Source organism: Mastigoproctus giganteus, chromosome 11 (assembly GCF_048544385.1).
Source record: "Mastigoproctus giganteus isolate SK-2022 chromosome 11, ASM4854438v1, whole genome shotgun sequence".
NCBI classification, from domain to species: Eukaryota; Metazoa; Arthropoda; class Arachnida; order Uropygi; family Thelyphonidae; genus Mastigoproctus; species Mastigoproctus giganteus.
The window spans coordinates 34,997,689-35,011,981 of record NC_143585.1 but is presented as its reverse complement, the minus strand read 5'-3'; the positions used below and the strand labels follow the sequence as shown (position 1 = coordinate 35,011,981).

The window sequence follows — 14,293 nt, the reverse complement described above, 5'->3', positions numbered from 1 at the left end:
TGTAAGGAGTGTGAGGATATTAGATGCCAACTCAGCATTGCTATGGGTCTTCATGACAACTTGAAGAACAGGGTGGATGCCCCTCAAAGGAATTAAATTGGGGGCCAATCAAGCTCTCACAGCCCACATCAATGCCAGAGCTTGCAATTGTTCATCAGGCAATACAGTGACAACCCCCAAGGTAGAATGCACTTGGGGGTTGCCACAGTTAAGTGAGAATTTGCTGGCTGACCAGTCCATGTATGGGCTCACAAAAGGATACATAATAATAAAATTATAAAAGATATAACTATTACATTGCAAGATTCAATACAGAACTACTGTCACGAATGAATGTGGTATTACACCAGAGGTTGAAGTTGTTTGAAAGTGTTTCAAATAAGGGTAGATCATGAGTGCAAACACTCTCAAATGCAAGCAAAACAATGGTAGACATAGTGCAACTGTGGATTATGGTGGTCCAGGCAGTGTAGGAACTGCACCCCTTGTGTGGTTCGCAAGCTATGGTTAATCATCATTTTATACAGCTCTTGTATGTGGCACTAAATTTACTTGCATATTAAAATATTGCCAGCCATTCGCATCTCTAATATTGTGGAAATATTTCATGACTGACTGGGTTGAGGCCCTACACCATTGTACCTTGTGTTTCAGAGGTTATCATCTCCTTTCAAAAAGATAATTTCTGAAACACCCATCACATACATTAAAAATAAATAGAAAATGTGTTTTTCTTTCAGAATTAGCATTAGTAGAGGCATATAATGCAAAAAAGTAAGCTTATACAGCATCAGGAAAAAAAAAAAAAAAAAAAACTTCCCATTTTACCCATCCATTTACTCCACAAGTTTGTCTAGTTCTTCCTTGAATTTATTTAAGCTATCAACTTCCACAACAACAGATGGAAGTTTGTTCCAGAGATCAACCATCTGCTGACAAAAGGCAAATTTCCATACATCTATTCTACAACTGACTTTCCTCAATTTTAATTTATGCCTCATCAGGTGTGTAATCTGAGAAGAGGAAGAGAATCCTATCAGCACTGAGCATGCTCAAACCATTCAAGGCCTTATACACCTCAATCAAACCACCTTACTGGTGCCTAGTCTCCAGACGCTGCAATTTTCAGAACTTAGGCCTTTCTTGCTAAGTGTTAACTTTTTTCCCCTCACCAATCATGTTGCCCTTCTCTGTACTAATTCTATCAGCTCTACATCCTTAAAATAAGGCCTCCAGACCTGTATGTAATACTCAAGGTGTCACCTGACCACTGCCTTGTACAAAGGGATAATCACCTCCTCATCCCCTACTAGCAAAATTCCTGTATATCATTGACAAGATCCTGTGAGCTGCTCTGCACTAATCAGAAAACTTCATATCTGACTGCACAATTACCCTCAAGATCTTTTTCATTCTCTACCATCCTGAGTGTAGTACCACATAGTTTGTATGTTACTGTAGGGTTACTGCTACCCATATGCAATACTTTGCATTTGTGAATGTTAAATTTTCATTGTGGAAAAACAGTTGCCACTTAGCCCATTTGCCTAACATTTCTAGACTGTTGCAGTAGCGTACTGTCATTAACAACCCTGCCAACCTTTGTATCATCTGCAAACTTGAACATCAAGCCTGATATACATTCATCAATATCAGTGATAAATATAGAAAACAACAATGGGCCTAACACTGAACCCTAGGAGTCTCTGCTAATAATATCAGTTGAAGAGTGGTGTCCACTGATTACCACTCTCCGTATTTTCTCCCACTCAACCATCCCTTTATACATAGCAGCAATTTGTCATTAATGCCATACTGTTCCAATTTGTACTGCAGTCTTTTATGTGCAACAGTAACAAAAGCTTTATTGAAATTCAAGTATATGATATCAAAATTATTTTTTGCATCCAGCCCCTTTGTGACATCGTAGTATCCAATCAAACTGGTCAGACAAGGCTTCCCCTTAACAAACCCATGCTGTTTGAACTGTAACTGCAGTCATCTCTAGATCAGCCTCTTTGAATTGTGAACCCCTTTCAACATATTTTTAATGCAAACCACTAAGCCTATATTCTCTGAAATCATATATTTCTGAATTTTTATTATAATATATTTCCAGTATTACGTTTTTATAAGTGACATTGTATCATAATAATAATAATTATTATTATTTATACTTTGTAAAGCAGTTATTAATCAGTCCACACTAGATTTTGAACAGGCTAAGAGTAGAAAACTTGCTTGTCCAAATAGTAGCCAAGCATTCTGATCTCTTGCCAAAACTATTGGGCACAATTTTTGCCCATCTCTGCTCCCACCTCTGTCAAAACCAGATGGTACTGTTGCCACATCAGCCAAAGATAAAGCTGACCTGCTAGCATCCTACTTTTCTTCCAACTCATGTATTGATCTTGGAAAATCACATCAAACCATTCACAGTACACTCCATTCAATGCCTCCTGTGTATCCTGTCAAAATGATGTCAGATGGATTTTGACGAATCTGATGATAAGAAAGCTCCAGGTCCTGATGGTATTTCTCCACTTGTTCTCAAAATCTGTGCCCCTGAACTTACTCCTGTTTTGTGTCATCTTGTTTCACTTTCTTATTCCAAAGGTGATTTTCCTTCTGCTTGGAAATTTGCTCATATCCAGCCAATTCCTAAAAAGGGTGACAAATCTCTTCCATCCAATTATTGTCCCATTGTGATTACTTACAATCAGGCTTGATGTTCAAGTTTGCAGATGTAAGTAGTCGTTAACTGATTTCTCCAAAGTAATGGAGAAATCAATTAACCGCCAACTTTTAAACTATCTAGAAACCTTTCACCTGATCAACGATTGCTAGTATGTATTCCATCAGTGTCGTTCCACTGATGATATTTTGGCTTATGATACCCATCTATGGACAAATTCAATGGAAAAGTTTGGTGAAACTCAAGCCATTGCTCTGACATTTCAAAGGCTTTTAATCGTGTTTGGCATAAAGGTCTTCTAATTGGGGATGCATTTGCACATCTCCAGTCCGCGGGGACCTTCCCTGAATCCAAGGATGCTCCCATAATTGCGGCTACGGGTTTCCGTACTTCCGTTAGAATTATGCAAGGGTCGAAAAAGTAAATTTTACGAAACGGAAAGTTCTTGATGATAACATAACAGGAGACAAGACAACACATGACATTATCGATTAAATAACGAAATACAACGGCGTTGCGGGGTTTATTCAGAGCCCTGACAAAACCAAACGCACAATAAAGTAACTTTCCCAGGTAATGGCATTCCCTAAAGGATCAAGCAATAACCGAAGTGGTACAAAAGTAGCGTTCTAAAACACCCACATTTTAACGGTACTTTTTACCGACATTTCTAAAGCGTACCTTTCTGTATAATTTCAAAATCGTCAGCTTCACTGTCTGTTTCAGAACATGCAGAGTCCAACCATTGCGACCATGTGGTTGACGCCATTATGTAAATAATCACAGAGAATAACAACGAACAGTTGCCAACTCGTCATTTGTAAATGTTTTCAGATCCACAGAATAAGCAAGAACTTTGGGTTTGTTTGCTGTAGGAGCATGGGTCCAAATCGCACATACACTCACACCTGAAAGTTTGGTAGCACAGGTTATGAAAACAGTTTCCGTTGATTTTTTTTTTCCAATTAGCCATGACAGTGTAAGGTTTAATATAACAAAAGAACACAATACAAATATTGAAGTTTTTTTTTTTTTTTTTATTGAGCGTTGAAAAGATTAATATTACCAACTATACTCATTTTTCATCCAAATATCCTCCACGAGATTTTCTCATTGCCTTACACAGACGTGGCATTCTGGCGATTAATTTTATAATAGTGGCATGACTAATATTATTCCAATTTGGGCAAACTTCAAGAACTTGACGATTTAGACGAGCCTATAAAAGCTCTATTGGATTAAAGTCAGGAGATTGCTGTGGCCACATCACAATCTACAACCCCCCCCGTCCTGTTGTTTAGTTGTTAGAAAGTCTCTACTCTGCACAGCTTACAACTGTGCTTCAGATCATTGCTTTGTTGCAATATAAAATTTCTTAAAAAAGGCCAAGTCTCGAGCATATTCCATTATGTTAAAGAATGTTTTTATAGCCTTCTTTTCTTAAAGGTTCTTCAATTCTGACGATGCCACCCGCAACACAAAAGCACAAGCAACCTCACAGCATCACTCATTCAGTTTATCAGCTACCTGATCATGATCGTTAACACTTAACATAGATGGGTGGACTATTTCTTATCATGCTCAGGTAGCTGATAAACCGAATGAGTATTTTGCATCTACATTCACACATGAGGAGTTATTCAATGGGAGGAATGCCAGAAGTTTATCAAACGTTAAAAGGGGGCTAAGTGATTTTTTAATAACTGAGAGCAAAGTGGAGGAGAAATTGTTGAAGTTAAATGTAAGGAAGGCACCTGGGGTGGACGGGATTTATGCAGTTATATTAAAGGAGGCAGCAAAGGAAGTAAGCAAACACTTAGCCATAATGATGAGAGTTTCATTGGATTCAGGGGAGATCCCCATGGACTGGAGGTGTGCAAATGTATCACCAATTCACAAAGGAGGTTCAAAAGGTGACACAAGTAACTATTAATTTAACTCCTGTTCCGGGGAAAATAATGGAATCACTGGTTAAAGAAGCATTGCAAAATCATCTAGACAAGACTGCAGTAATAGTTAAGACACAGCATGGGTTTGTTAAAGGGAGGTCTTGCCTGACCAATTTGATTGGACACTATGATGTGGTCACAAAGGAACTGAATGCCAAAAATAATTTTGATATCATGTACTTGGAGATCCGAAAAGCTTTTGATACTGTTGCACATCGAAGACTAGTGTATAAATTGGAGTGGTATGGCATTAAGAGTAAGTTGCTACAATGGAAAAAGGGATGGTTGAGTGGGAGACGACAGAGAGTGGTAACAATGACACTGCTCTTCATGGACAAAAGTTATTAGTGGAGTTCCCCAGGGTTCGGTGTTGGGCCCATTGCTGTTTTGTATATTTATGAATGATATTGATGAAGGTATATCAGGTTTAATGTCCAAGTTTGCAGATGGCACAAAGCTTGGCAGGGTAGTTAACGACAGTATTCTGTTCCAACTGGATCTAGACAAGTTGGGCAAATGGGCTGAGAAGTGGCTACTTAAGTTTAACATTGACAAATGCAAAGTACTGTATATGGGCAACAATAACCCAAGAGAAACGTACCAAATGTGTGATACTACACTCAGGGAAGTGGAAAGTGAAAAAGACGGGTATTGTGCAATCAAATATGACGTTTGCTGGGCAGAGCAGATGGGCTGCCAATGCAGGTCATGGAGTCTTGTCAATGATATATAGGAATTTTGCTAGCAGGGACAGGAAGGTGATTATCCCGTTTTACAAGACAATGGTCAGGCCCCCCCTAGAGTACTGTGTACAGGTCTGGAGGCCTCATTTTAGGCCGGATGTAGAGTTGGTTTAAAAAGTATAAATAAAGGCAACAAGATTGGTGATGGAACAAAGGGGTGCTCTTACCAAGAAAGGCTTGGTAAGAGCCCCCTTTGGTAAATTATTCTGCAAAATGCAGCTCCTGGAGAATAAGCACCTGTGAAGTGATCTGATTGAGATGTATAAAGCTTTGAATGGATTGAACAGGCATAATGCTGAGGGGATTCTTCCTATTGCCCAGATTACAAACCTGAGGGGACATAGATTCAAACTGAAGAAAGACAATGGTAGAATAGATATGCGGAAATTTGCCTTTAGCCAGTGGGTGGTTGATTGGTGGAACAGACTTTCATCTTTTGTTGTGGAAGTTGATAGCCTAAATAAATTAAAACTGAGCTGGACAGGCATTTGGAACAAATGGAGGGGTGAAATGGGAGGGTTTTTTTTTTGCTGATGCCGCATAAGTTTGCTTTCTTGCATCGTATTCCTCTACTAATGCTAATGCTAAAGGATTATAACTTTTCAGATAGTGACTAGAATTTCTCGGTTAGTCACTCACAAACTAACAAGAGCTTTATGGATTTTTTGGACGATTGTTTTGTACAGTAACATGTTAGAGAGGCAACAAGAAGAAGAAATACTCTTGACCTAGTTATCAGCAGCGGTTCTTCATGCATTAAGAATCTGCAAGTAAAAGACCCACTGGGTAACAGCCATCATAGTGAACTAATGTGGAATTTAATTAAAGATATATCTGCTGTCAAGGGTAAAGAGAAGGCTTTTGCTTTTTTAAAGGTGACTACAGAGGTCTCAGACAGTTTTTAAGTTGTGTGCAGGGGAAGCAACCGCTAATATTACCAACAGCAAATTCTAAATGGAATATTCAGGGAAGTAATTACTACTAGGCTTTTCATACCAACAAAGAAATACAGTCTAAGGATTAGATCCTAAATGGATGTCAGATGAAGTATTGAGACACGTGCAAAAAAGAAAAGTGCATGAGATGCATAAAAATCATCAGGTGATACAGAAGCAGATATCAAGTAGTCTCTAACCAAGTCACAAACAATGTTAAGAAAGCTAAGGCAGATAATGAGAAGTCTCTGGCAAATAATGCATAGAAAAACAGCAAAAACTCCTATGTTATATTAACTGTAGGAGGAAGGGGTTGAATCACACTGGGCCATTGGATGTTTATGGATTAACTGTTCATGACCCGGCTCAGGTTAGCGACATATGGAATAAATATTCTCCATCTACATTTACACAAGATGAACTTTTTATGGGAAAGTATGCCAGAAATTTATCAAACTATAATGAGGAGCTATATGGCTTTATAATAACTGAAAGGAAAGTACAGAATAAATTGTTGAGGATCGGCAGAAAAAGGCACATGGCAGAGGCGTAGCTACTGCCATGTGCCATGTAGGCAGGCAAGGCAATTGCCTCCGGTCCCGGGCCTTTTAGGGGCCCGGCGTATTTGGCTGTCTCTTGTTTTTGCAATTTTCATTAATTAAGTAGGGGCCCGGACATGTTCTTTGCCTCCCGGCCCGAATAAGGGTAGCTACTCTAGTGGCACATGGGGTATTTGGAATCTATCCAATATAGTAAGTGAGGCAGCAAAGGAGGTAAGCAAACCCCTAGCCATAATTATGAGCGTATCCTTGGATTCAGAGGTATTCCCTCTGGACTAGAGAAGGGCGAATATATTCTCAATTCTTAAAGGGAGATCAAAAGGCAACGTGAATAATTAGAGACCTGTTAGCTTAACGTCTGTTTCAGTGAAAATAATGGAATTACTAGTTAAAGAAGTAACACAGGACCATCTGGATAGGCATGCAGTTATACTGCGATTACAGCATGGATTTGTCAAGAGGTGGTCTCGTGTAACCAATCTGATAGGTTACTGCAGTGGTTTTCAACTGGGGTGCCACGTAATTTTGGTTTAAATTACTTAAACTTTTTTTTTTTAAATTTATATGTTTATTTCATTATAAAAAGGTTTACGGTATCTTTTTAATTTCGTGGTGATCTATAATTGATGTTTACTTAGTACCTCTATATAAAGAATAAAATTATTATATATATTATATAATTTGTATTTTGAATTGAAATTTTGTTTAGAGTTATATTATTGTAATAAATATCATATAACATATTTTTATATATATATATATATATACAGAGAGAGCATCGGATCTAACAGGCAGAAAATTGAGAAGGGATGCCACAAAATAAAATAAATTACTTAGGGGTGCCGTTATTAAAAAAAGGTCGAAAACCACTGGGTTACTGTGATGCAATCACCAAGGAACTGGATGGAAAAATATTTTTGACCTAATCTACTTACATTTCAGGATGGCTTTTGACACTGTTGCACATAGAAGACTGCTGTACAAATTGGAGCAAGTGGCATTATTGGTAAGTTAATGCTATTAATAAATGGGATGGTTAAGTGGAAGACGAAAGAGATTGGTTATCAATGGGCACTGCTCTTCATGGACTAATATTATTAGCGGAGTTCCCCAGGGTTTAGTGCTGGGTCCGTTGGTTTCAATAATTATCAATGACATTGATGAACGTATAGTAGGCTTGATGTATAAGTTTACAGATGATACAAAGTTTGGCAAGGTGTTTAACGACACTCATCAGGGTGAGTTACTGTTAGAAGATCTAGGAAAATTGGGTCGATGGCTGAGAAATGGTAGTAGTAACTCTAGAGTAATTTATCAACTGTGGGGTAGTACACTCAGGGTAGTGGAGAATGAAAAAGACCTGGAGATAATTGTGCAGTGAGATATGAAATTCTCTAAGCAGTGCTGATATGCTTCCAGGAAAGCTCATGTGGTTTTGTTAACGTTATACGGAAAATTTGCTAACAGGGATAAGGTGTTATCCCTTTGTATAAGGCCATGGTTAGGCCGCATCTTAAGTACTGTATACAGGTCTGGAGGGTTCACTTTAACAAGGATGTAGATCTGAACAGGAACCAGATTGGTGAAGAGGAAAAAAGGTACTCTTCCTAGAAAGGCTTCAGTACACCCCTGATGGTAGTTGCCTATTTGAGTAAATTCCAGTGCAGCACACTGTGATCGCGGCCACCTAGTGGTTGCTTTATCTGTAGATTCTTAATGCATGAGGAATCACGATTAATAATCAGATCAAGAGTATGACACCCTCTATTTGCCTCCCGAACATTGTTAGAAAACAATCATCCAATTAATCCACAAGAGCCTTGCTAGTGTGTCCGTGACCAACTCACAAATTCCAGTCAATATCTGGGAAATTAAAATTCCCCATTATATGACACTCTGATTTACTTGCCCACTCTATTTCTCTGTACAGTTGTTTATTATAATCATTATAGTCATTTGGCCTATAACACACTCCTACTCTCAATTTTGCTTTCCCAGTGCTTATGTCACAACAAACTGACTCCACGCTGCACTGTCCAGCCATCGACTGTCTGTACTTCTTTGGATTTTATGTGTTTCTTAACCAATAGCATAACCCCTCCCTTCCTGTCCTCTCTATCTTTCCTGTACACATTGTACTCCCCAAATTGTATTTCTGCATTCTTTATATTTGTGAGACATCACGTCTCTGTTTTGCCAACAAAATCTGCCTTTGAATTTTTGACCAACACCTCAAATTCCTCAAATTTATTTACCTAACTCCTAGCATTGGTGTACACACCAATACACTGCTACTGTTTCTATTGTTCCACAGGGTGTTCGTTTGCTTGACATCATTCTTCAAATGGAGATTATGGCAATCAACTCTAACTATTGTTCAACATTGAATGTGTACAATAAGGTTTCCGGGCAAGTTCATTCAAATATTGATGTTCCAGAAAACGCCTGTGTTTTATATGATCGAATAGTGGTTTATATAATAGGACAACAATCTCGTGTTCTCAAGATCTATTCTGAAACGTGGAGAATAGACTCGCAACATCAAAATCGGCCTTGTGTTTATTCATTCTGAAATCTTCCTATTAGTTAGACCTCAGAATGCCGCAGAACTATGGCTCTTTTACTATAAGACTCGTGTAGCAAGAGAATGGCTAAGAGGTAAGGATGATTAAACAAAACATGGTTTATTAACTCTAGCATACAAACAGGTGTAAAATAAAATGGTTATATACTTTTCGATAATTATATAAGAGCTCTGTCTCTTATCAAAAGGATAAAACGATATAAGGCTAATGATACATGTGTGCAAACTTGTCTGAGTTCTTCATGTAATCTTCAGTTGGCAATGCTGCCCGTACTATCTGAAGCCAACAATCATCGTGCAGTTCGAGTATCTGGGTTTACATGTAAGTGTACTATAAAGGTTTAACAGTCATAACTTATGGTATTCCATTAATAAAAATGGATCGTGCTAATCTTAAACTCTAATTTCTAAGTGTTGTAAAATAGATGCTACCTTAGTGAGTTTTCCTATGAGAAGGGTTGTTTGTCACTGGGCTCTATTAAATAAAGAGTTATGTATTAACGTCCAACACTTTCATTGTATTAACTATCGTTTTGCAAATATAGGGTGAAACTTACCAGAATAAACTTTGCAATGTTCAAGAATAGACGTCTAGGAACAGGAGTCAGCAGCAAAAGGTTCTCAAGACGTTTTTACGAAATAGCCTCAAGAAAAAGAAATGCTTCGCTTAGGACAAGACTCTCTTCGTCTCTTCGTTCGTTGCTACACAAGGAATCACCCCGTAGTTATAAGTTTCAGATTTCACTCTGAAGTATGCTTCTTAATTGACATTACTCTCTTTTCTCCGACGAAAGTCATATACTTTCTTATCGTTTTTATAAATATTATATCCACGATGTTCGTCCGATCCGATCGAGTAACAATCTCTTGCTGTGAATCTGTCGGACTCATAAAGATGGAACAGTGTTTCAACTGCTGTTTTCCCTAGCGCGGCATCAACGAGCATACACTAAAAAAAGAAACAGTCTTCTACACGGAGGGAATATCATACTACTAGTACAGTAGTGGCAAAAAGTGTAAGGTGACTTGGTGAAGTAACAGCCCTCAAAGGCAAATGAAAAGTAAAAATGAAAATATTTTTACACTATTCTTAGCTAACATAACACAGCCCATTTATTTACTTGTTCCACTATGACTCCCAGCAGTCTCTGGAATTCTCTGCACCTTGTTTTCCAGGCTTGTGCTCATTTCAATAGAAGCTGTTCAAGAACCACTTTCACCTCTGCCAGAGGCTACTGTTAGTGTAATAGTCCATGTTTCCTCCAAGCTAGCAGTTTTCCGACCCACCTAACCCTGCCTCGATAGCATTAGTAAATATTCTTGCGCCCTTTCTATTTAAGTCTGTCCCATCCCTGTAGAATCAGTCTATTCTTTTAACAAGCACAGACTAGGTTGAGAAAAATTCTACCCTTTGAGCCTTGCACAATCTCTCCAGGGGCGAATTGATTGACAAGGCTCTCATCATATACTCCCTTCTATTGTCTGTTGGCAGAATTGCAGACACTTTCACATTCAATCCTAACTGACGGCTTTTTTTCAACATTGACCTGTACTTGTTAAATAATTCCGCCGTTCTCCTACTCTTAATATCATTAGTACCAACGTGTACAACATTGTTTGTACAATGTGTCTGTGTGGGTAGCACAGTGGTAGTGTCACCGTCCTCCCCACTCCTGGTGGAAAAGGCCCTGGTTCGAATCCCTTCGATGACACGAGGAACTCTAATGGGCTTTTTTTTACTTCTTGGCTGAGTTAGTCGGTCTAAGGCATAGATATCAAAGTCCCCCCCCCCCCCAGAAACTGGGTTTTTTCGTCCAGCAAACATGCAAATCGACCAGAGAATACACGCAATTTACAGACAAAATAAATATATGGGTAGATGTAATCATTTACGGAAAAGCCTAATATCATAATTTGTTTTTTTTTGTTTGTACAATTATTATTATTATTATCATCATTAGCCATATGGTGCAAGGAAGTCTGAGGCTTTTGCTGAACCAGGAAAAAAAAAAAAAACTTCTGAATTACACCCAGAGAGAGAGAGAGAGAGAGAGAGAGAGAGAGAGAGAGAGAGAGAGAGAGAAGGGAATCACCAAGAAAGAGAAGAATGATGACATCCAGCTCAGAACCCTGGGTGTGCTAAGCCCATACTCACCACTACTCACCAGATATGATCCCCTGGGGTTATTGTGCAAACATTTATTTTACAATGTTGTACAACAATAACCCCAGGTGCTCAAATCTGGTGAGAATGGCCTTGGCACACCCAGGGTCCTGAGCTGGATATCATCCTTTCTACTTCTGTAAATCTCTCTCTCTCTCTCTCTCTCTCTCTCTCTCTCTCTCTCAGAGTGTAACTCGGGAATTTTTTTTGGTTGGTGCAGCATAAGCCTCAGGCTTCCTTGCACCATATGGCTAATAATAATAATAATAATAATAATAATTATTATTATTATTATTTGTACTACAATATTTTTCGTAGATTTACATAAATATATAATATATCAAAGTATGTATATTGAAGTCGAGCCCGCCATTTTGAAAAATCCTGGATTTGTTTTTTGCTTCCTATGCTGTTTTCTGGTTTTCTATTATAGAAGTTCGGAGAAATCTTTTTCTTAAGTTGACATGTGACGTCACTAGTCAGCTGAGAGGTCAAGGCAGATGGAGTAAACTAGTTGACACGAAGAGCAGTAGCTGCATCTTCGGTTGAAACAAATTCAACTATGATTACTTATTTTTTTACAAAACTATGGGAAGCTGCTTTGGCACGCGAAGAAATAGACCCTCATCTGGCATCGAAACAAGTGATGGAGGCAATCTTCAGCAAACTGGTGGGAATTAGAATCACTTTCTAGCGCTTGTAGGCTTGGCGATTCCTTTTCTCCTCTCCCATTTTCTTTCCTTTTTTTTTTTTTTTTTTTTATTGAGTGGTTTAGAAGGATGGGTGGATTGCTTGCTTGCATGCATACATACTACTTAGTATTTAGAAGCTAGTGTAACGAGTGAAAATTTTCTTACTGCCGAATTATAAATACAAAGCGTGAAAGATTGCTTTATTAAGCGTTGGTCTGTTAACTGATTTTGAGAATATATGAATAAACATACAGTATTTTGGAATTGTAGAATACTTTTGGAAAAGATGCACCATCCTATCCGTGCAGGATTGCGGACAACTGTGATAAAATCGTCCATGGATATTTTCTTATTGTTATTTAATTTTCAAAATTTTTTTATTTTCGTTTTACTGGTAGGCCGAACTGGATATTACTAATGGATTAGTATTTTGTATGCTCAGATTGATAGGCAATGTCTAAAACATACTAAGGAAGAGAATGCATTATTTCTAAGTTCTGCACAGAAAGCATTACGCGAGAAGCTTTTTATTATTATTGTAGAATTATCTCACATTCTGCAATTTGTAAATTAAAAGTGAAATTTGTTTTCAAGAATGTATCCGTGGAATCGAATATCATTCACTTTTGGCCCGCCTTGGTGACTTATGTTATTTAAGTTGTAGCTAGTTTCTTAGCTACATATTTTGCTTATATATGTGCTTGAATTTGTAATCGTCATGACTAAGTTAATATTTTTGGAAATTTAACACCCTCAGTTCCTCAAGCCTAATTTTAAAGTAAACTGATCAGTTAGAATAGTACTCTGGTCCAATTTTGATGTTGAATGAAGCCAAGAGAAAGAGAAAGAGAAAAACTTCTGGAGAGAGAGAGAGAGAGAGAGAGAGAGAGAGAGATATATAGTGAACTAAAGCAAGGTAAAGAGTTATCTTGGAGCACAAAGAGCTTTAAAAAATGGGTGTCATCATCATGAACATGAGTTATCATTTGCCAGCAAGGATAAATTTATGATAGCTGCTAAATTCCAGTTTGTAGCAACTAATTTACATCTCTATTCTCTCCAGTGCAGCCTTCTTAGCCCCCACTGTGTGTGACATAGAGAGAGAGAGAGAGAGAGAGAGAGAGAGAGAGAGGGGGGGGGGGAGGTCCATTGTTACATAGTATTGTATCAGAAATCAATGCCTACATTTTTTTTGGTCGCATGTAGCCATCTAGGCACTCATTGTAATATTCTCTCATTATGGAAATGGAATACATTGTTATTATACATAATACCAACACAGTGCAGTGCCCTTCTTCATTATAATAAATATAAATGAAAAAGTTAATGAAAATATTCATTAATTCTTTTAATTAAATTTTTTGAAATACAGCAGTGTAGTTATTTGTATCTTACACTGTCAACCATTGTTGAAGGAAGAGGATGATCATGTCACAGGGTAGCATTAGTGACTATGCATATTATGAGAAATCCCTCTGTTACACAAAAAATTCTGGTATATCAGCTGTTTAAAGCAGTTCCAATGAAGTTATAAACTCCTGGTCTCTATGTGAGCTGTATTGGAGTATTAAAAAAAAAATATATATATATATATATTTTTTTTTTTTTATTTTTTTTTTTTTCCCCAGCAGAGAAATTGCATGATGAAATAAATGATGGTTCAAGTCCTGTCTCATATTTTAGCAATACATATATTATATATGAGAAAGGTAGTTGCCCAAGTTTGAACTCTGCAATATTCACTGTAATTAAAGAATATCACTTCTAAGAAAAATTTAGATTACAGAATAGTTTAGGGTTAAAGCCTCAGGTTATGTAGGGATCTAACTAGCATACAATTAGCACAGTTGCATCATTTCTGTACATAGCCAACTACTTAAGTAGTTATAAATTGGCATCATCAAATATATTTCATATTGTGAATACCTTCACAACGAGTTACCATGATATTGCATTACTTCAAATAAGTAA

At 37.7% G+C, this 14,293-nt stretch overlaps 2 protein-coding genes across 2 annotated transcripts in view; one reads left to right on the top strand and one right to left on the bottom strand.

Moving 5' to 3' along the window:
- The window catches only part of Mms19 (MMS19 nucleotide excision repair protein), a 180,965-nt gene extending 177,500 nt beyond the window's left edge, over window positions 1–3,465 (bottom strand). The window contains exon 1 of the mRNA XM_090384395.1: window positions 3,377–3,465. Within this exon, the coding sequence (XP_090240521.1) occupies window positions 3,377–3,464 (88 nt within the window). The 5' untranslated portion in view covers window position 3,465. The remainder of the gene's footprint in view (window positions 1–3,376) is intronic.
- Window positions 3,466–12,131: 8,666 nt separating this feature from the next.
- The window catches only part of LOC150077894 (ubiquitin domain-containing protein 2-like), a 54,177-nt gene continuing 52,015 nt past the window's right edge, over window positions 12,132–14,293 (top strand). Inside the window, exon 1 of the mRNA XM_090384739.1 lies at window positions 12,132–12,300. Within this exon, the coding sequence (XP_090240865.1) occupies window positions 12,219–12,300 (82 nt within the window). The 5' untranslated portion in view covers window positions 12,132–12,218. The remainder of the gene's footprint in view (window positions 12,301–14,293) is intronic.